The 24,564-nt window shown below is 38.2% G+C and overlaps 2 protein-coding genes across 4 annotated transcripts in view; one reads left to right on the forward strand and one right to left on the reverse strand.

Annotated features, from left to right (window-relative positions):
* Positions 1-24,564, reverse strand: part of LOC136866085 (putative protein FAM10A4) — a 405,358-nt gene that overhangs the window by 277,680 nt on the left and 103,114 nt on the right. The gene's annotated exons all lie outside the window — the stretch shown is intronic.
* Positions 1-24,564, forward strand: part of LOC136866084 (uncharacterized) — a 215,486-nt gene that overhangs the window by 166,628 nt on the left and 24,294 nt on the right. For both annotated transcript variants that reach the window (XM_067142746.2, XM_068226602.1), the window contains 2 exons: positions 8,623-8,795; positions 20,244-20,435. In XM_067142746.2, the coding sequence (XP_066998847.2) occupies positions 8,623-8,795; positions 20,244-20,435 (365 nt within the window). The remainder of the gene's footprint in view (positions 1-8,622; positions 8,796-20,243; positions 20,436-24,564) is intronic.

Consider the following 24,564-nt stretch of genomic DNA (forward strand, 5'->3'; position numbering starts at 1 on the left):
GCAATGCCATCTGCTTTCCATATGTTTGTCTTTCGCTGTTCACCAAGCTACAAATCTGTCCTAGCGCGAAACAAATTGATAATACCTTCCGTACTTCAGCATTACACTTTGGTTTTTTTTTAACTGAATTGGGATTTTTTTTGACGAAATGCTATATACCTCGGACCGAGGAAACTTCCAAACTATAGCTGCTCTTCTTAAAAGCTGTATTAGTCTTCAACACAAAACTTCTTTGTTGTTGTTATGGAAAAGCATTTTAAAAAAAAGAAAAATATGGAAATTAATACAAATTTGGAATGCTTTCCCACAACACTTTACAATGTAAAATATGTGTACAGCAATTGTAATTATATGTATTCTGCACTCATTCACAATGTTAGTATATAAATTTTAAAGTGTTTTCGAACTTACCATCAAATAAGACTTTAAACTACCATTATTGTCAATACTGTACATATGACGGCCTTGTTTTAAGTGAAAATTCACCAACGTGTTCACTAGTGTAACATTTTTTTATAAATTGGATATTTTGTTAATGATAAGATCATGCAAATGTTTTTTAATGTATTCACTCATGTAACATATTTTTATAATTTCCAACCAGATGTCTGGTAGAATTTTGAGGTATTGATACGACTGATGATGCCCCACAAAAGGGGCGAAACATGCCTCAACTATTTTAACGATGTTTAACTAATACGTTAACATCTTGTACTGTACTGAATAGGTTGAAGTTAAAATAAATTTTCTTATATTAAGTCCTGCACCTGGCGAGCCGAACATGTCCTCGGACACTCCCGGCACTAAAAGCCGTACGCCATTTCCATTTCACTTTTGTATTGGGTGAAATAGCGGTCTTCTAATTGGGCAGCTTGCCTCACGATCTGGAACCAGCAGAGGATACTAAAAATTGCTGAAGTATGTCAACAAACAAACAGTGATTTCAAATTTAATCTGTATCGCGGAAGGGATAAAAATGAAAAGCTTATATAATCTTAACTCACCTCTTTCTAGAATGGTGTCTTTTATTCCCCGCTACCTTGAGGATGTCTGTATACTCGACCTGGTGTAATAGCGATGTGTCACAGCCTGTTTATGCGCACGGTTCAGCAGAGAAAGGGGAGGCAAGGCTGTCTCATCATTTATTTCGTCTTGTGAGGAGGGAGGGGGTTCTAGTTGTGCTTCCATGATGTCATATTTGAGCATTTTACTTGTTGAGTTTATACGTTTCCTGTTTATCAATTCCACATATTTACTTATATGCTCATATACAGGGTTTCTTTGCTCATTCATTTCATTTAAATTCCGATCTTTGTTCTCTAGTTTATCGAGAAGAATATGAATGTTTTCTAGATTGTTCATGAGACTTCCTTTATTAATCCTGCTAATAATTTGAACGTCCTGTTTGATATTGGTAGATTTATGATCTGCCTCTTTCATATGAGCTCTCATAGCAGAGAACCTTCTATACTTCTCTGCATTGACGTGCTCTTGATATCTTATTAAGAAACTCCTCCCAGATTGTCCCACGTATGTGTTTTTGCATTGAGTGCAGGTCAGCCTATAGATGCCTGATTCCTGAAATTCATCATCCTTAATTTTATTAACTTGATTTTGTTTGAAAAATCTGTGTTTAGTGATGTTATTTGTTGAGAAAGCTATTTTGGTGTTATGGTTCTTGAACAATTTGTAATTTCGTGAATTCTCGGGTTATTGAATGTAAACTTAACGTAGATCTTTACTTTCTCCGACTGCTGCATTAAATTTATTTGTTGTTTGTATTTGCATTTAGTGATTTTTCCGAATTGTTTCAATACTAAAAAAATTGAGCGAACCATCTTCTTCTACTGTAAATTTAATATTAAGGTCCAAGTCATTTAAGACGTTCAGAATATTGTGACTGTCATCGAGTTCCTTATTTATTATGGCATAAGTATCATCAATATAGCGTAACCAAAGGTCCAGACCTTCGATGTGACCAAACATTCTAGTGTATTCTAGATGATCTAGGTATATGTTGGCTAAAATGTCTTAAGTCGGAACTCCCATTTGGAGCCCGTCTTGTTGGTATGATATTTTATTATTAAAAGAAAATAAATTGTGACTGAGCACGAACTTCACGATAGTTATGAGTAGTCTTCTATTTCTGGTATACTGATATGTTTGTGGTCTAATAGATTTGTTTTAATAATCCTGATGTTGTCTTTTATAGGGATATTAATTAGTATTCATATCTTTAATATCAAAGAAACATGTTACATGAGAAGTTAATTTAAAATCTTTAATTACCTTGCAAAATTCATTGGAGTTTTTAAAATCAAATTTTTGTTGTAAAAAAATGTAATTGTTGGTCAAAAACTTATGAATAAATTGAGAGATTTTGTATACAGGACTTTTGAAAAAATTAATTACAGGTGTGATAGGTATGTCTTTTTTATGTACTTTGGGCACAGCCCTTGCCTTTGGAAGTCCTGGGTTCATATTTATGAGTTTCTGTATTTCTTGTTCGTTGTATTTTTAAGGTGGGATCTTTCTCAATGGCCTTAAACTTGTTGTTATTGAAAAAAGTTTCTCTTTTTTCGACACATTCGGTTTTGTTTAGTATTACTACTGTTCCACCCTTATCTGCTTTTGTTCCAACTATGCTACTTTGCCTAATTTTACGTTGGAGTTCTATATCTACCTTTGTGTTGTCGGAGTTTGATTTTAATCCTTTAATTAAGGAGGGAATTCTTTTCCTAGCTTCGTACCTAAGGTCATTTTGAATATCGGCTGGAAGGGTCTGTATGGCCGCTTCAGTTTCTGCTAGTTAGTATTAACTCTTGACTTTTGTTGGTACTGAGCCAGTTATGATTTGGGTCTTTACCTAACACTTCTAACTCTTGTTCTGTAAGAATCATGTTCAATAAGTTTTTGACAGGGGGTGGGAGTTTTTCATGGTTGAAGGTTGCTTTAAATTGTGGCTTATTTTGTTTTATTGGGGTATTGCTTTTTAGGTTTTCTAATTTCTTATTCAATGTTGCCTGTTTCTTTTCCATTAGACTCTCTACTTTATCTCTACTATATTTTAACATGGAGTCCCATTCTAACGGTACTAGGGTTATTGAGGCTGAGAGGTGCGCTAAGTAAAGCTCACGATTAAGGAAAGATATCTTTCTATACATAAATTTGATTTCTTTTTTGATCCAAAGACGGTTAACTATTCTTTGTGTTGTAGATTGGAATATTAAGCGTATGTTGCTCCTTTGGTTACCTTTTCAGAATTTTGATATCAGGTCTTCGTTCAAACATTCTTTAAGGAATATTGTATCTTTGCTTACTTTTGCTAGTTTCATCTTAAGTTTAAAATAGATGTTTGCACTATTTTTTGCTTGGTTAGCATTCGTATCGCAAGCTGTCCACTTCATGACCGTATCAATGAGTTAAATCAACTTATTAGATTAAATTACCACCTAATCGATACTTTAATACATGCCTTTGGCAAGCTACATCGGACAGACAGGATGGAACTTTAACACCAGGTACACTGAACACATTAATGCAGTTAAACATAACAGACATTCAACCATGGGTCTACACATGCACGAATCCAATCATAAATTCTCCGACATAGATAAAGACATGCAAATTATTGAAACCATGGAAAAGGGACCCCTACTCAACATCAAAGAAATATTTTACATATCATTAGACCAACAAGTTAATTTTAATCAATCTGAATGAACCCACTAAAAAAACAAACATTCTTTAAGAGGCCATTCATCCCCTCAGCATCAAGACTTATGTAGACAGAACGGCTCGACAACAAAGCACTCCCCACCACCCTCTCTCTCACACCCCCCTTCCACACCTCAACCAATCCAAAGCAAGCCACACCTCCCCCCTCCCACCTCTCCCAACCAACAATAGCGCGCATGCACGCACACACTCACACACACAGAGAGAGTTGAACAGATCACAACCCACTCTTCAAACGGCTGGTCAACACAAGCGGATATGGAGTGAGTAAATTAATAAAAACAACATTTCATTTTAACTCGAACACACACACAACAGTTTCTCATTCTGTCTTTCTCTTTTTCTCAGACACCTTCAATGCACGTTTCCATAAGCCAAGACCATACCATCACCATACTACAACAACAATAGCGACGACAGTTACAACTACAATAGCAAGTATTCCATATTGAAGGATGTTCCCCAGCTCTTCAACCAGCTTAATTCTACTAATAACTTCATTCCATCTATCATAAAATACTGCAAGCTCATGTAAACTAAAGCCAGCCAGTATCTTAATTCAGGACCGACAATTAAGTTCCATGTTCCACTAACACATGGTAACAATTTTAATATAGAACCAAGATCTCTCTTAAATACTAAGCATCTCAGACCAGTGTGTAACTTCAGCTGTTCACAAAACGTTTCATATGATGTGTGGTTGTAATAGTCAACAAGTCTTTGTTTTTTTATTTTTTATTTTTAAAGGTTCACATATTCTGGTTGACTGTGACAAGACCGCTCGACAAGTCTATGCCAAGTTGTGTAAACATTGTGTAAACATACAATGATATTTTACTCAGATCCAAGAATATTGAAGTGCCAAGTATTTTGCATTGGTGTGCAAACTTTCAATCAATTAATTTCAACTGCGTTAATGCATTAGTTGTCAGTTGAGAGAAGCAGGACCAGCAGTTCTATTCTGTGTTCCACGAACACATGACAATTTTTGAAACCAAAAACCAGAACTTTAAATACCAAGTAGTTTATCTTTAACATTCAATGTATATTTATTTCACTAGTTTAGTCAGGGGAAGCAGGACAGCCAAACTCATAAACGTTCTAGTAACGCCAATATTTCATATGGTTATAAGTGTTTTCATTTGAACGAGTGTGTTATCAAACAATACAAGTGTTCCCAGTGTTCCGTGTACATGAACGCACGACAGTTTAGATCTATGTCTTTATACATTTTGCTTCATTGTGTGTATTTCACCCAGTCTTTTTCAGACAGAAACAGGACTGTCAAATCCAAGAATGCTCTTAGAGAGCCAAGTTTTCTATACCATTATAAGTGTCCTTATTGTGTTTTGTATATATTTTCAATCCAGTACATGTAATTCCAGTATTCCGTGACCTATGAACACAAGACTGTTAGAGCCAGAACTGGGAACTTTCTAAGCTCCAAGTTCTCCTTGCCAAGTGTATGTTACATTTCTAGGTAATATCTATCAACTCAATGATGTATTTCCAAGCAACCACCTATAGGTGCATGGATTTTTCATTATGATGATTGTTTTCAGTTTTCCCTTAATTTAATTTTCACTAAGAACTGATGATGACTCCATGGAGTCGAAACCGGTCTTATAATTGAATAAATTGTTGTAATGTGTTGAATGGTGGAACATCCCTCAAACTCTACATTATCAATTTGCATTATGTCGCACCAACACAGACAGGTCTTATGGCGACTGTGGGATAGGAAAGGGCTAGGAGCGGGAAGGAAACGATCATGGCCTTAAGGTACAGCCTGCGTTTGTCTGGCGTAAAAATAGGAAACCACGGAAAACCCTCTTCAGGGCTGCCGATAGTGAGCTTTGAACCCCCTACCTCCCAAATGCAAGCTGACAGCTACATGACCCAAACCACGTAGTCACTTGATGGTTATAAATTTAAAAAAATACAAGTTATTTTAGAATTTCATATCAGAATTCATCCGACTTGGTCTCGAGATGATTACATGACAATTGAAACAAGTAATCCTCCTTTCCCATAAATAACGGATAGTATCATACATCCTATAATACATGCACGCCTATTCCTGGTACATACCTGCCAACTTTACAAAACGAAAAATCAGGAGATTTTGATAAGAAAATCAGGAAAAATCAAGAGAAATCAGGAGATACAATTGATCAAAACTGCTTATTCTACATGTCTTACAGTACTACAATATATTCATAACACTTATTGTCTCAAAGCCCGACTGTAGCTATACGAGGCTACAAGGCTAAAAATTACACATCTCTATTCCTTCATAGGAAGTATGTGAGTGAAATGATCGGTCTCTGATAAGCAAGCTGAAAATAGTATGAACTCATGCTCCACATGTGTGAATCAGTCATGCACTTAGATGCCATTACTTAGCAAATGCATAGATTAATATATTGCACCAAGTGCCCGTGCGATTATGCAAAGCGCAATGCTATTTGGATCAAATAACTAGCTGATGAACCCGTGTTTCGCTACGGAATTCTCAGGAAGACTGTCCTTATAGTTTTCCCAACTAAAGTCAACATAGGTCATTACAATGATGCCAGTATGGATGTTGCGATAAAAAGCAATGTTGTCATATGAAATGTTCGATAAAATGAAAACAGCATATTTTCTCACTTTTAGCAAAAAGTACTACAATATCGATCTAACAGTTAAAAGTTTCAGAGCTAGAATGACCAGGCTGCAGACAGCTGCGAACACTCCTGTGTAATTATTCCGTTTAAGTGTGCACACTGCTCATTCCAATCACTGCCTCAGAGTAGGGATTGAATACCTGGAATACTATGATGATCCAGTGTGTTACGTACCAGTAGTATCAGAAAATTTATGAACCAGAGGAATGGCATGCTAAAGAAGAGAGATCTAACTCCCCACTCCCCAGCTACTTCCCACCAATATTCAGGCAGGCTATTATACTCAATACGCAGCAGTAATCCCATCTATTGGAGATAAATGGCAGCAGAATACACAAAGCTTATAACAACAAACAATGGTCAATGTAATATTATTACTGATCAATTTTATGAGCTTTCTATATTGGAGGCCTTCACACTTAGTTTTCTTCCAAATCTGTGATTTAGAGCATCTAATGTCAAGCGAGTCCTTTCTTTCAAGACAACCTCTTGTGTTATTTAAGTAATCGTTCCTCATGACTTTTTTCTCATTCTTATAATTATCTTCACAATTTAATCGCCATCACCACCAATATTATTGTAGTCAGTACGGTAAAAGTGAATAAGACATAAATAATTGGGAATTGTATTCTCTGTGACTTTTGTTATGTAGTACTTTTCAATATGACCAGTAAGAGAAGTAATTAAAAATTAAATTTTTGGCACCTTCCCCTAAACTACCATTTCGAACAGAGTGAATAAAATTATTTATAGCGTAGACTGTAATTCCTTATTCCCCGACTTTACAAAAAATTCTGTTCACCCATTTTCACGTACCTCGGCGCTGATATGGACGACTTAGCAAGGAAAAAAAACAATCCAAATCTATGAATATCTCTATCATCATAGCCGGTACGGTAAAAAATGTATAAGACGTAAATGACACGAAATTTTATAATATATAACTTTAGTTATGTAGTATTTATCGATAGGGCCAATAATAACATAAATACTTGAGAATTAAATTTTAGGCCTTCCCCTAAACTACCATTTCACTCAGCGAGAATAAAATTATTTATGGCCCATATTGTAGCGACTTATTCCCCTACGTTATATACCGATTTTCATTCAATTCTCTTCAGCCGTTTTCTCGTGATGATCGTGCGTGCGTACATACGTACATACATACATACATACATACATACATACAGACAGATATAGAAATTACGGAAAATTAAAACGTGCATATCCCCTTGTTACTATGGTCGCGACCGGTACGGATATAAAATTCTTTTAAATTCTGAGCAATGTTCAGACAAAGCCCTCGTTTTATTTATATTGAGACAAATAAAAATTAGTCGGAATTGTGTCCAAATGGCTCGTAAACTCTCTAGAAAAGTCACTAGTAGTTGTCATTGAAATTCTGTCACTAAATTACTAAGAAACACTCAATATTTAGCGACTAGTCTCAAGAATCGACCAGACTGATGTGAACGAACATCAACATAGAACGCGCGAACCAGAGATTGACAATCGATACAAGCGTCACGATATAAAGGTTTCAATAAACATCGCACATTCGCGAACATTTCTCGCATTAATAAACGTCGATGTTTTGTTTGAAAGTGACCAATGAGCAAAGGAATTCCGGCCACTGGAATAAAAAAAGCTGAAACGGCAAGATTTGAAAACAAATGTTTGAAGTTCACCAAAAAATAAGCTAAAATCGGGAGAAATAATAGAATAATCAGGAGGCGGGAAAAACTGTCGGAAAATCGGGAGTCTCCCGCCTAAATCGGGAAAGTTGGCAGGTATGCTGGTAGTTAACATTTTTGTGTTTTTATTTCATCTCTCAGTCTTATCTATCTTTTTAGTTTCTTTAAAGTTGCTTTATTTTTATTTTTAACAATAGTTGTCTAATTTGATCAAGTGTACTAATAAATTGGAACTTTATCATGAGCTGACCCACTGAATAGACAAAGTTACTATTTTAATATGATGAATGCATGCCTCTTCAATCTGTGTCCATAAACTTCCAATAAACACTATTGCTCAAGACTTCAACAGAAGTATTTCCCCCCACAGGTCAAGGTATAGCCTAAGTTCTATTAAAATTACTCATCTCGTTTGGCCAACTTAATAATGATAGTAAACAGTAATTCTCTGTCAAACCTTTAATAGGAAGATCATTTTTACTACCTACTCCAACAATGTTTCAATTTAATGTTTACATAAGGTGCTGAGCCATCACCAGCATACTTCAATATCCTTATGTGGGGTGACCGTGAGGAGGTAATTGATGGCACACAATTAGCCGCTGACTGGACCTTCTCTGGCTTGCAGAAGTTTGGCCAGGGGCTTCTAGATCGACTCAGGGGATTACGCTTAACAAATAAACTTCTGGAAAAGGTCTGTATTCTTCTCAAATACCAAAACCAATTCAAGATTGTGTGCTTTATCATGTTAATGAACATCTTACAATAAACCCTACAGGATTTTTAATAACCTACATTCCAATAGCACGATTTTTCATGTTTCTAACCAACAGAGGTGCAATTGTGTTAACAATTAAATTAGTATTTAGACTTGCATTATTTAATGCATTTCTATCAAGTAATGGAAGAGAGTAGGCCTATATAAACCACCTCTAGTAGTCAAATCTGGTTGTTTCTTTTTCAGGTATAATCTGCTTTTATCTGTTTTCTTTTTCAGGTACTTTCTCATTTTATTTATTCATGAATTAGTTTTGACAGCCTGAAGATCAAACAGTTCTGAGTTGAAAGTGAAAAGAAATGGCTTCCACTACAACAAATCGCACAATCATGAAATCATAGATGTCAAACAAGAAAGAAAATACCAGATTGTTAAAATTAGTGTGCTTAATAATAATGCTACTTCTCTACCTACTTCTGAATGATCAGCATTCTGGCATTCAATTCACAGGGCCCCAGGCTTCATTCTTGGCCAGGTCAAGGATATTAACTGCGCATAGTTAATACCTCCTGCCCTGAGAACCAAGTGGTGGGGTTGGCTTGTGTGTCCTAGTGAAGCAGATAGACGAGCTGGAGAAGGAGAAGTGCCATCCGATTTTAGACAGAATGATGTTATACCTATTCCCAAGAAAGCCTGTACAATTTTAACATGCATTACAGGGTGTATCAAAAAGAATATACGTATTACAAAGTATTATTTTGTCCAAACTATCGATCGCTGCACCACGGCTCGGCTATTGGAGAAACGAATACATAGTCTAGTTTATATTAACGGCCACTAGATGTCAGTTGTCTTCTGTTTTGCTTGGTAACCATCACATGTTTAAAATAGCTACTCCGCAGCAGAATCATTTTGTGTTCTCGGGTTTGCGAAGTGCAATTCCGTGATTACAGTGCAAAGACGTTTCAGGCTGAAGTACCAAATTGATCCTCCGAATGGGTGGAACATTCGCAGATGGTATCGACAGTTTGTAGATACAGCATGTATAATGTAGAGGAAAGAGTCCTGGCCGCCCTCGAGTTCCTGAAGAAAATGTTGCACGAATTGAAACTGCTTTCCAATGTAGTGCTTCAAAATCAATTCATGCCAGTCGGGAGTTACAACTGCCTACAACAAAAATTTGGCGTTTTGAGACGTTGGTTGGTTATGAAGCTGTACAAGTTACAGCTGTTACAAGCTCTGTGTCCTGATGACAAACGCAAACGTGTGGCAATTTGTAACGAGATTCCTGATGTTATTGACAATGATAACACTTTCGCATAACGCATTGTGTTCAGTGATGAAGCGACTTTCCATTTTAGTGGTCAGGTGAACAAACACAATGTTCGAATGTGGGGCCTACAGAACCCACATACAATCATTGAACATGTACAAGGTTCGCCCAAAGTCAATGTGTTTTGTGCGATATCCCGTTCATCTGTTTGCGGCCCATTCTTCTTTGATGGAAACGGGCTCCACGGTTACCGGATTTGACACCCTGTGACTTCTTCCTGTGGGGTTTCGTTAAAGACATGTTTATGTACCACCACTCTCACAGAACCTGGAAGAGTTGAAGAATTGGATCCGTACTGTCATAACATCAGTGATGAAGGACATGCTTGCCCGAGTATGGGAGGAATTTGAGTATCAATGTGATATTGTTCGTGTCGCTGATGGAGGACATATTGAACATCTGTAATCTGAACTTGAGAGGTTCGTAATTATGTGTGTAAAGTTTCATATTCGTATGTTTTACAGTTTAATAAATATATGCATTCGAAATATGTACAGTCTTTTTGAAACACCCTGTATTTACAGAAAAATGGAAAGATGAGTTGAAGCTGATTTGGAATAAAATTAGTAGTTCGGCTTCAGAAGAAATATAGGAACACGTGAAGCAATCCTGACTTTATATTTCATCTTAGAGGATCGAATTAAGGAGGACAAGCCCATGTACATAGTAATCATAGATTTGGAAAGGGCATTCAATAATGTCTATTAGACCATGCTACTTGAGATTCTGAAGGTTATCAGGATCAGGTACCAAGAGAGAAGAATTATCTACAATCTGTACAAAAAGAAGTCTGTGGTGATAAAATTGAGGGCTTTGAAAAAGAAGCAGCAATCCAGAAAGGAGTGAAGCAAGGCTGCCATTTGTCCCCTATCATTCTCAATGTTTATATAGAACAGGCAGTAAAGTAAATCAAAGAGGAATTTGAAAAGGGTATCACAATGCAAGGAGAGGAAATCAAAATTCTGAAATTTGTCATGATATTGTTATTTTATACAAGTCTGCAGAACATCTAGAGAAAATTGCTGAATGGTATGGACAAAATCTTGGAGGAGGAGTACAAGATGAAAGTACAGTAAATAAGTCCAAAGCAAAAGCAATGAAATGCAGTCTAACAAAATCAGGTGATGCAGGAATTATTGGATTAGGAAATGAAAAAGGAAGTACACGAATATCGTTACTTTGGTAGTAAAATAACCAACAATGGCAGAACGACATAAAATGCAGACTAACACAAAAATTGCCTCATTTCGAACACTGGTATAGGAATTAGAATGATGTCTGATCAGGGTATTGTACGGAAGTGAATAATGGATAACTAGCTTAGGAAGAAATAGAATAGAAGCTTTTGAAATGTGGTGTTACAGAAGAATTTTGAAGTTGAGATGGGTAAATTTCAATCACGAATGAAGAGATAGATTGATAGGACACATCTTAAGACACTCAGGACTTAAGCCAAGGTATGAATACAACATTAGATTAGAGAAGATGTAGGATGTACTAGTTACTAGTAAAGACTAGCACAGGATAGGGCAGCATGGAGGGATGCATCAAACCAGTCAATGGACTGATGACCCAAACAACAACAATTAACTTCTCTGGCTTGGGGACTGGATGTTTGGGATCGTCTTAATATAAATCTTCATCTATGTACATACAACAAATCACATTACCAATACCTCAGGAAACGCTATAGCCTCCTCGGGCCCACGGTCCAAGCAAAATAGTTTTGAATACAAATTTTAGAATTTTGGGATGCTAGAAATATCAGTTAAAAAAAAAAAAAAAACCACGATATTGAATTTGAAACTATTTACTGCCCCAATACTGTATGTAACCTATAGGTTACAGTGGGTCTTAATGTTGGTCATGGAAAAGTATGGGATATTTTCTTTGTACAATGTTTGGTACTTTAAAATGCACTAAAGTTAAACATCAGTTCTCTATACTAAAATACCTCAAAATAAATGGAGAAAAGTAAACTTTCATACAAATTTAAGTTGAATGAGTCAACACACTAAAAGTACACAAGTCAAGTACAACAAATCATAATTCATGGAAAACTTTGTAGCAGTTCCGATTTGCATTCATACACAGAAACACCTTACAAGTGGAACACGTGACCCTACATTTAGGACTGTCACACCCTGCCAGACGGCAGCGGGAAGTTTTCACATTTTCCGGGATTTCTGGCAGATGATCAGCATTCTTTTTGCGGAGGCTGTCGTGAGGTAGAGATGTTGTTGCCTTCCTTTTTTGGGGGAACATTCCAAATGTGGTTCTGTTTGTTTCATCTTTCTCTTCCATCTCAACTTATGACTGTGAGTTCATTAGTGAGTGAGCCACCTCTACTCGAAAAGCCAAAAAGTCAAGCTTCTCCCTCTTGGTTTTTTTTTGCAGCTTCAGCTCGTCTATGTTCTATCCACAAAGCAGCTAGAACAAAATTAATCAGATGGAATATCAATCGTATGATCCATTTTTTGGTACAAGCAAGAATTTGATACCTTGCTATAACTCAATCTAAAAAATCCACTCCTCCCATATTTTCATTGTATGAGAGGACAATCTCAGGACAATCAACAAAAATATAGTCTTTTGTTTTCCTGCACCAGCAACGACACTGACTCACTGGCTGAGCCCCTACTTCACTGGAAGATAAAATGATAGGCTTGTTGTCATACCATCTAACAATGGTTACTTGACCGTCATCTCTCACTAACATAAGAGTTCCTCTTCCTGCCCTTCTCATTTCAGAATCAGTCCGAAGCTCATCAGTCGGTATCCTGTGTTTTTGCAGAGTTCCTGTGCCTTGTACTTCACACTCAGAATGGAGAATATCCAACAGATGAACTGAAGTGAAAATTCTGTCCATGTATACTGCCGAGCCAGGTGGTAGAGATCTACATAATCGAATTACCACTTTTGCACCGATATCCAGATTTTGAAATGCAGCATCATTCAGAATACTATCTCTTTTTCCTTCATACAAAAAAAAAGTCAACTGGTAGCCCATCTGGAGCAGAAAAGACAAAATTTTTCAGGCCACATGGATTTGGCTTTCCTCTGACAAACTGACGCATAACTACCTGCCCCCAGAATGGTACTAGGCAAGCCTACTGAATGTTTTTGATCAGTGGTTTCAACTTCTAATACTTGTCGCTCAATTTTTCATTTGCATCCACTTCTGTGTCATCTACAAGTTTCAGGTTGCTCCTTATCTTGAAATATCTTGCTCTTGATATTTTGTCTGCAATCTGTGGGACCCGGGTCTTCCTGGCCCAATACATTCGTATACGGGGATATTTCAAGTAAGACATAATAATGGTGGCATCCAAACAAATCCCTTTGTCACATAGGTATCTGTGGTTTGTAAACTCCGTCAGTGTGGCAAATATGTTGCTTCCAACGTATCTGTAGAATCTTGAGAGAGGGGGGAGTATTTTTGGCTCTTACACAGGTTCTGGTGGAGGTGCTGGGGGAAATGGTTCAAATACATCAGACCTCTTCCAGATACCCTCGTACTGGACACATTCTTGATCATTTTCTCCTTCGCCATCTTCTTCATCCTCCTCCCGAACACGTGTCCCGTCGGGGGGGTACAGGAAGTAAAGTGACGAAAGTTCTTTCATCCTCGTCGTCAGAAAGGTCTGACATATCGGACACGCCCCATTGACAATTTCCAGAATCGCATTGGAATCAAGGCCTAAAAAAAGAAACATTGTATAAAATATTACTTCAAGTGAGACCCACTGTAACCTATAGGTTACATCAATACAAAATAAGCCACTGTTCATTACACTTTGCCGATTCCTATAAAATTACTCATGAATTGCGTATTAGTGAACTTGTAGAATCATTACTACTCTTTTTTAGAATACTAGAACTATTATTATTACTGGAAAAGTGTACTTACTTTCACTGTGATGCGATTTCCGCCAATAACTAGTGGACTCCATTTTGTAAACATTCACCGTGATCAACTATGGCAAGATAAGTGTCTGAAAGTCAGCGTAGCCGACGCTGCACTCTGAGATGGTATTGGAATCATTAGTAGTGGCCTGCACTGCTTGGCGACCGAGATAAAAAAACTGGGAACCTATAGGTTATACGGGGCCCGAGGAGGATAGTGAATACGTCCCTCCATGTAGTGTTGGCATGAGTAAGGGCATATGACAGTAAAATGGATTAAACCACATTAGTGCCAACCCCAGATGATTGAGAAAGATGCCAGAAAAGAAAGAAAATAGTATCTATATGCATAACTCTAGATACCCTAGGATACCACACTGTTTGTTGTGGACATGTTCTTTTACAAAAGGCAGTGAAATAAAAGTAAGACAAACATTTCTGACACTGATCTTGGGATGTATCTGCACGATTCAGGTCAGTAATCAACGTAGTGGAAAGCTATTAATAATAGCCATCACTGCAGTATGGAGAACATTCCTTTGTATTAAATAGAACAGACACATCAGAGAAGGATGTAAAAGTTGTTTAAGACAATATGCAGTGTAAACAGAGTTATCGTGCCAAAATCATAACCACACCCAAGACGAAGTATTTACAATCCAATAGTCAGTGTTTGTAGGTTTCAAGTGTGAGCAGTAGTGACTATGCTGTTCTTTTGCTGGCGAGTATGTAAGTGCTCTGTTTTACCCAACCTTCTTCAGAAGGCTCAGCAACTCTCCTTACAATCATTTACTGCACGACAGCAATAGACAGCAGTAAAAGCTGGTCCACTTTCATTTGATTTATTCATATACAGTATATGTTGATAAATATTAAATATTTAATATGATAAACAAGGAAATGATTGTAAGGATAAGTAACGTAAACAGAAGAGAAAGAAGAGGGCTAATATGGTGGATGATGGGAATTCACAAAAGCAAGGGATGGACAAGGGAAAAGGACAATGCGAGGTGTGTGTTGTGTGGGGAAATGAGAAAATAATTTCATCTTCTAAAAGTATGTAAAGGAACTATAGTGATTAAAAGAACATTTTTGAGTAATAGTGAACTATTAGTATTAAGTCAGAGAGAAAATGATCATAAAATTAGGCCTATAAGATGGATGAAGAATGAATGGAATAACCCTAGTTATGTAAGCAAGTACTTCGCTGTAGTTAGAAATACATGTATACAAAAGTTACAGGAAAGCAGTAGTTACAGTAATGGAAGGAAGGAGGGAGACTGTAGTGGTAACCGGTAAAAGCTATATGCACAATTCCCCAGGCACTGAGAGAGACAGGGGTGTACCCACAGCTGGCGGTAATCCGTAGCTGGGGGAGTAGGCTATGGTATGAGTTGGGAAACCCACTAAGATAAGGACACGAGGTGATAGCGTGTTTTCCTCAGCTGCCAGAAATCTGTAGTGGGGAGAGATAGGAGGCTTGCTCCCTGCTTGGTGGTTATCTGTGACTGAGGGGATGAAGTTGTCATATGCGCCCATGCAGGCACTTACACAAAATAAGGTATGCGCCAAAATATACAGTACTCATTTTCCTGCAGTGCGCATGCGCACGCCTCAGCATCTGCGTGTTGTTACATAACCATGATGAATTGTTAGTTGGGTAAAGAACGTTGTGCTCTGTGATTGGAAGTGACAATGGGTCTCGCAACGGAGGAAATAGTGTTTATAGTGGAGTATTATTTTCGCTTGTACGGAAACGGTTATCAAGGTGGGCCGAGTTTAAAGTTAGTGGCAGAACAATATCGTGAACACTTCAATAAGGCAGCACCTAGCAACACAGTTATGCTATCTATTGTTTAAAAATTTTGTTGTAAGGGTAGTGTATTGTGTCAATGCAAGGGAAGGTCTGGTAGGCCAGTAACTGTGTCCACTAAAGAAAATCATGGACGTGTCCTCAATCAGGTGTTGCAGTCTCCAAAGCGAAGTCTTCGGCGAACAGCCCTGAAATTAAATATCAGACCTACGTCACTTCGACGATTGTTTAAAGACATAGGCGGATTTCCGTACGGAATACAGGTTGGGCAATGATTGACGGAGCATGATAGGCATGTCAGGGTGGAATATTGAGCATGATTTCTGGCCATAGTGTACGAGGATCCAGATTTCTTGTTCAACGTGTGGTTCTCCGACGAAAGTCACATTCACTTAGACGGTTTTATCAATCACCAAACAACTCGCTTTCTTGGTTTCGAGAGGCCAGGCACTACAGTCCAGAAATTGCTACATAGTGTGGGTGTCACGATTTAGTGTGCAGTGACGATTTGGTGTGCAGTGTCAGGAAACTGTGTGCTAGGTCCGTATTTCATAGAGAATGATGATGGTGCACCTCTTACTGTTAACCAGGAATGCTATAGGAACATGGTGATCAGGCCATTTATTCAGGATCTAAGAAGGTTTTGTCATGGCTTGACAATCTTAGAGGCTGGTGCAATATGTTATCAGTTGAATTGTTCCGCGCTGCCTCAAACAAGACGAAAATAGCCATCATGATCGCCAACATCCGAAACGGATAGGCACCAAAAGAAGAAGGAACATGCAGATGAATAGACAGTGGTTCCAACAAGACGGGGCGACCTGCCACACCGCTCGACAGACTATGGCTATGCTGCAAAAAACCTTTCCAAGACAAGTAATTTCCCATGGGGCTGAGTTCTCCTACCCATCACATTCCCCTAATCTCACACCACTTGATCCTTACGTGGGGGGAATGTTAAAGGAGCAAATTTTCAATTGTCCAGATCCACCCCAAACTGTGCCTGCATTACGTCAGAAGATCGTTTCGTTCTTCGGGACTCTGCAGCAACCTATGTTCCAGAATATGTTGAAAAATCTGCGTGATCGTTATGAACACTGCCTACAGCACAATGGAGCACATTTTGAACATTTACACTATCATCTTGATAAGTAAGGTAATGACAATAAGACTAACAATTTTCAGTACTGTATATTTTGGCGCATACTGTATTACAAGTAGGCTTACAGTATATTCCTGATATCATAGGGTCTATTAATTGGAGGAAACTCTGTGTAGAATTCTAGAAATTATTATTATTATTATTATTATTATTATTATTATTATTAATAATAATAATAATAATAACAACAATAATGTTGATAAATCTACAGGGTGTCTCAAACATTTTGGGTAGAATTTAAACACATTAGACTATAGTGGGTCCAAAACCGATTATACTGAGATAGAGAACCAATGGTTGGAAATGCATATTTATTGTTATGGACATACACAGAATACACCGCATAACAACAACGTAGCGCATAGTAATTTTTCAAAGTGACGACAGCCAGTCTCAATGCATATATTGCAATGGCGCAAGCAGTTCTGCCGATCTCTTGCAAAGATCCTGGGTGTCTGTTATACACTGGAACAGGCAGTGGGTGATAAAGAGTGTACACCCTCACCACCAAACAGACCTACCATACACAAGTTAGCTCGTAGCACGTCATGTGACGACCACATGCATCGCACGGGCGCATTAACCTGTGCCGCACGCACACCACTATCCCTGATGTCACCTGTCCATTGCATCCGACAGGTTGTGATGTGTTCATGGTAAGGTGTGTTACTATGTACAGTACATGACACAGTCAAAGTGATGTATCAACAATGATGCAGACAAAATGCTGTCAAATTGTGTACTCGGATTTATTTACAATTATTTACAAATTGAATGCACATAACCTTAATCACTGTATCACAAACAAACACTTCACTCCAAGAACATAAACAAACTGCCATTTCAACAACTGCCTATCACTTCAACATGTAAACTGCAACCACTGCATGTCAACTACCAACTTTACTAAGCCAATTCACATACTTCAAACACTAGTTAGCACGACGCACGCCTGGTCAAAACAAATCCTGTTAACCCAGGACTCTTAATAAACAATAACTCGCCTCTACCATCAAGATTGCCTTCTTATATAGGTGCCTGGCCAGGCTTCCAGAAAGATAAGTCACAAAATACCTTCTTGTAAATTCTAGAGTGCCTAATACATACATATAGTGTACAGAATATTCTCCATAATTCTCACCTACCCAGTGCCTTTCTGGATGTTACAGTGTTTTTCAAAATACCGTAGTGGATTACAAATTATATATACAGGTAAGAATAAATTAATTGCAGGTTCTTACATACAAATGTCTATATACAGTCCATGTTTCATGACATAACCTCTCACACAATGTGATCATTCGACTACGTAAATAATAACAACAATAATACTAATACTAATCGGATGTAAACATTTCATAGCCATACATTACAAGTAATAATAATAATAATAATAATAATAATAATAATAATAATAATAATAACAATAATAATAATAATAATAATTCAAGCTCGATACTTGCATTATTTACCCATGGGTGAGAGAATATTGTTTTCAAGTTATATCCGTTTCTCACATTTGCGTCAAAAGATGGAACGTTATTCATCACAAGAGTTGGCACACATGCATTTAATGTATGGTGGAATAGAATGTAGTGCCCTTAAAGCAGCACGAATAGACAGAGAATGCTTTCCCAACAGGCGTCATCCTAACTGCAGGAAGTTTATCTCCATGGATACCAACTTAGAGAGACGGGGTCGTTCACGCTACAGAGAGCTGGCCAAGGGTCCCGCCAAAGACATGCCTGAACACCAGACTTTGAGGAGATGGTGCTGGATCATGTGGCCGACCACCCAGCAATAAGCAACCGACAACTTGCCTGTCAAAACGCACTTCAAAGGATAGTGTGTGGAGAGTACTGGCGGAACAGAAATTACACCCCTATCGTAAAGAATGTGTGCAAGCACTGGGACCCCACATTCATTTCTGTCAATGTATTATCCACCGCACTGCTGTAGTGCCAAACTTTGTACAGTTTGTATTGTTCATGGATGAGGCCTCATTCACCCGTGATGGGTGTTTTCAACAGTCGCAATGGCTGTGTCTGGAGTGAGGACAATCCCCACACCACCCACATCGGTGGCCAAGAGCAACAATTCTCTGTCAATGTATTGGCAGGCATTGTCCAAGATCACCTAATAGGACCTTATTTGCTGCCTCCCAGTTTGACTGGTTCATGTTACCTGGTGTTCCTGAGAGATGTGCTGCCAGTTCCTGGAAACTGTACCCCTTGCTGTCTGCGAAAGGATGTGGTTTCAACACGACGGTGCACCAGCCCACTTCAATGTTAATGTCTGCAAGTACCTGAACAACCTGAACACCTGTCAATTTGCCTGTGAAACGCACACTTGGAAGGATACAGTGTGGAGAGTAATGGCGGAACAGGTATTACACCCCTATCATCAAAAAAGTGTGCAAACACTGGGACCAACAGATTTTGAGCCCTGGATTCACTTCTGTCAATGAATTAACCACCGCAGTGCTGTAGTGCCGAACTTTGTACAGTTTGTATCCTTCACGAAGGGGAGGTCCTGTTCCACGGCCAGCGTGCCAGATCTCACACCTCTGAACTTTTTCCTCTGGGGTTACACTAAGTCATTGGTGTATTAAACCCCAGTAGAAATGGATGAAGACCTGCTTGCTAGAGTGCAAGCTGCCTGTCCCCTGGTATAACAGACACCAGGGATCTTTGAGAGCGTGGCAGAACTTCATGCGCCATTGTCATGCAGGCATTGAGACTGGCAGTCATCACTTTGAACAATTAATATGAGTTACGTTGCTGTTGTTATGCGGTGTATGTCCATAAAACAATAAATATGCATTTCCAACCATTGGTTCCGAATCTCAATATAATCAGTTGTGCACCCACTATCACCTGTTTCAATTTGACACAACAGGTTTGAGACACTCGGCATAGACATAGGATTATGAGAATTAAACATCTTTTTAAATGCCATCAGGATAAACTAATATTAAACACATGATACGAAATGCCAGCAGTTAGCAAACTCAGCTATGCATAGTACACAATGCAATGAAGAAGTTATTCAATATAGGAATGATAATCATTTACTACAGTATTTTCAAGTATTAAAGGGAGATGTGTGTATATCTTAACGAACATGACATTACTTGATTTTAAAGGGCTCATTTCTTGGTAGTTTAATGTAGTCATCCCAGCTTTTCAATCCAATACTGTTTCAAACTAGGTAAATATTGTGGAAATCCCTGGAATACTGGAGATCCGCAAGCAGGTGGAGAGACTGTTTCCATTTAACGATGCATGTCAATGGTTCATCGACCGAGCTGATATTATTTTCTTGGTGTACGACCCAGCAAAACTGGATGTAGGACCAGAGACAGAAGCTATATTAGATCAACTTAAGGGCAGAGAGTACCAGGTAAGATCTTTATCATATAATACAATATTACTATGATAATAAAAATAATAATAATGTATGTCTATCCTTTAGCCCTGTTTCTTGATACAGAATTGGAGATGAAGTGAGATGAACTTAAATGATATACAGTGGAACCTCGATATCTCAAATCACCTTGGGAGCTAAATTTTATTTTGAGTTATCAAAATTTCGATATACAGGACAGCGTTTTTGAGCATGTATAGCACATAATTGATTCACATGTATGTATCTATGGGCTTATACTGAATACATTATTTTAACAGTATTTTAAAATATACAAACTATATTACAGCATCACTTTAATTATATCCCTTATTATAGTAACCTCTTAGAAGAGAGGAAACAATACATACAGTAGTGAAACAAGAAACATACCTCCGTTAATAGGTTTGGAAAAAAAATCCATTAGTCTCTTCTATTTGTTACTGTTAACCTTTCCTCCCTTAACGTTGAAACTTCTCGTCAAAACCATGCAGCCGAGATGGAGCTTGTCATCCGCGACTTTAAGGGTTGCTCTCATACGTGACCGGTAATTAATCCACATTACAAATCATTACTCTTGCCATTGTTCCGTACTGAAAACAACTATCTCACAAGTTTACAAAAGGAGTATTTTATTACACCACCCATTCGATACAATTAATACCACAGTGAAATTAATCCACACCCGAGAAACAGTGAGGCTTGATGATTGATTGATGCTTGTTGTTTAAAGGGGCCTAACATCTAGGCCGTCGACCCCTAATGGTATGAAATAAGACGAAATGAAATGACAAATTAAAAACCCAAAATCCTCCACTGAACAATTCAAAACGTGAGGACGAAGAATGAATGGATGAATATGAATTTAAAATGATCAGTGGAACCGACAAACAGTGTCTCACATGCACAGAAGCTGGCGTAAAACAATAGTATTGCTGACCAAAGGACTGCTTCTATAGCACGATACTGAATCGATGGTGCTTGTAGTTGAAAGGAGTCCAAAATCCAAGTCATCGGCCCCTCATAATGGTACTTATCACTAGAAAAATAGAACCACGGTATTTGTCATGTTGCGGTACTAATCAAGAGTAGCGTAGACTCGCGGTATTCCACACATTATGGTACTACTCACAGGTAATGAAATTCGCACAAGTATTACAGACCTACTGTGTTTCGCACACTGCGGTGCCATTGACAGGCAATGCAAAACCTATGGTGTTCATCATCTAAGTGTACTAAGCACAGGGACTCTTACTATCCCGTGGTGTTCCTCATATAGTGGGTACTAATCACAGGCAAGCCAGAACTATGGGTTCCGTCATCCCATGGTGTCGCTCATATAGTGCTACCAATCACAGGTACTGTAAAAGCCGTCGCGCTCTCGTTTGCTACTAATCACACTACTTGGCACCTAACGTAGTGGTACTACGCACAAGGAAAAGTGACCCATGGTGTTCCCTGCATGTTGGTACTAACACAAGGAGTTTCATGGTTCTCCCTTGGTCGCCCCTTTTAGTTGCCTCTTACGACAAGCAGGGGATACCGTGAGTGTATTCTTCGTCTCTGTCCCCCACCCACAGGGGGTAACAGAGAGGCTTTGCCGATTTTCCGATCATTAGAAGTTTTAGTTTTTCGGTTCCCGTCATATTAGCTCCCAGCATCATTGTAACCCTTTCTTTACTTTTAACGGCTCCTCGCAAACTACAAATGCCATACTGCACACTTAAGGTGCATAAAATTCAAGTTACAGGGAATTTTTTGCTTCAAGAAATCGAGAAATTGGCGTAATTAAATTTCGACTAACAGAGAAATAAATACATGTGAAGAATAGGACAAATGACCGGGAAATTAAAGTTACTTCAATATACGGAAAATTTGAGTGATGGAGGTTCGAGATATCAAGGTTCGGCTGTATTTTTATGGCCGGATGCCCTTCCTGATGCCAACCTCAGTTGAGGACCTAATGAAGATGAAATAAATGACGGTGAATGATACTGGGCAGATGGAAGGAGTCAACTGCGACCTATGAATAGAAACTGTCCTGGCATTAGCCTGGAAGTGAAAATGTAAAACTACAGAAAACCATTCTCTGGAAAGCCGATGGCGAGGTACGAAACCACGTGTCTTCCGAATGCAGAGTTTAATTCCATAGTCGTAGTACGTTAACATGTGCGGCCACTCCACTCGATAGTAATGATAAGGATTATTTTATTTTTATTTATTTTACATTTTATGGCCTACATTGGACCACTCTAAACAATTATACAGAGGATTTCTTGATTTCCTATCAGTCCAATATTTTTTCATGATAATAATAATAATAATAACTAGAGCCCGGATTTCCATGCACTATCAAATCTCAAAGTATGCATGCATTCATGCACTATCATATAGCAAAACATGCACGATAAACTGGAAATATGCACAATCAAAATTCACTTCCTTTTGAAACATTTGTACAACTAATTTCTCCAAATTGCCTTGATTTAAGCTCGTCCGTTTATCTGTCAGCACATCCTTAAGCACAGAAGTTCTACGTCACAAGAAGTGACAGTGCATAGTTAATTGAAGACATTTGGGACAAAGTAAGGTCAAATTGTACGTCTTTTGCATTTTGACTACAGTACGTCTTATATAAGCTTGACGAATCCAAATCAGGATTTGAACGGATAACTTTTCTCAACTGATATCTAGCTGCCGCAACTATAGTTCTCCGTGCGATGATGGCAGACACATTTGAATCTCCTCAATAACTGGCATTGATTGCCTGCTGCGATAAAAAAGTGACGAGCAAGAGTTCCCGGTAGGAAAATCCAGGATAACAACGGAAGAGGGTTCAGCTGCTAGCTCAGTAACGCGGCGTCACAGAAATGCGATACAAGTTTTATTTTGTTCGTCAAACACAGGCGAAAGAATGAGCCGTCAATGAGTAATTCACAATTTATACTTCGATTTATAACAATGTATAACTGGGACAATTGAATCCCAAGAATTACACAGATCGACGTGGGGCCTTCCGGCTTACGTCAATGTTTACTCAAGCAGCAGATAAGAAAGTGTTTGGTTAATTGGATTATGTACTAATTTTGGTTGTCATATAGGATGCCAGGAATACATTCTCTCCGTTTCTCAGTAATAGACATTCTGTATAACGTGGAAAAAAGGCCCCAAATTCTGCAAACCAACATTCCTAAAAGGCACTATCATGCAAATTAGCATTATATATGCGCCAAAGTCACAAGAAAAGTCATATTATGCAATATTAAACGTCCAAATATTCGCTATTAAATCCATAATCTTCAAAATATGCATTATGCATGAATTTTGTCCTAAAAAGACCAAAACATGCAAACATTCATGGAAAAAGAACGGTTATTTGGAATCGTTAAGCCATAAAACGAATATTTGCAAAGTTTAAGAATTGTAACCAGCTTATTTAAAAACATGCATTTGCATGGAAATCCGGGCTCTAATAATAACAATCATCTTCATATTATATTACATTAAGTCATAGGAGCTAAAATTAATACACTAAAGCTTGAAATGTTGACTGTATTTTTAATCTTATATTTCTCACTAGCTGATGTACCCATGCTTCGCTACGGGATTCTCAGAAAGACTGACTTTGTGGTTTTCTTAACCTGAAATCAACATAGGTCATTACAAAAACGTAAGTATGAATGTAGCGATTAAAAGCAATGCTATCATATAAAATACTCGATCAAATGGAAAGCCGCACGTTTTATCACTTTTAACGAACCGTGCTGCGGTTAGATTGCGGTGCCAATCTAATAGTCCAAAGTTCCAGAGTTGGGATGACCAGGCCGCAGATTGCCATGCACACTCATCTGCCATTATTCCGCTAAATATGCACACTGTTCATTCCAATCAGTGCCTCAGAGTAGGGATTGAATAGCCCGAATGCTATGATGATCCAGTGTGTTACGTACCAGTAGTATCAGAAAATTTATAAACCAGGGGAATGTCATGCTAAAGAAGAAAGTTATCTAACTCCCCAGCTACTTCCCATCAATATTCAGGCAGGCTGTTACACTCTGTACGACTGGGCGAGTTGACCGTGTGGTTAGCGGTGCGCAGCTGTGAGCTTGCATCCGAGAGATAGTGG

Source organism: Anabrus simplex, chromosome 3 (assembly GCF_040414725.1).
Source record: "Anabrus simplex isolate iqAnaSimp1 chromosome 3, ASM4041472v1, whole genome shotgun sequence".
Taxonomy (NCBI): Eukaryota; Metazoa; Arthropoda; class Insecta; order Orthoptera; family Tettigoniidae; genus Anabrus; species Anabrus simplex.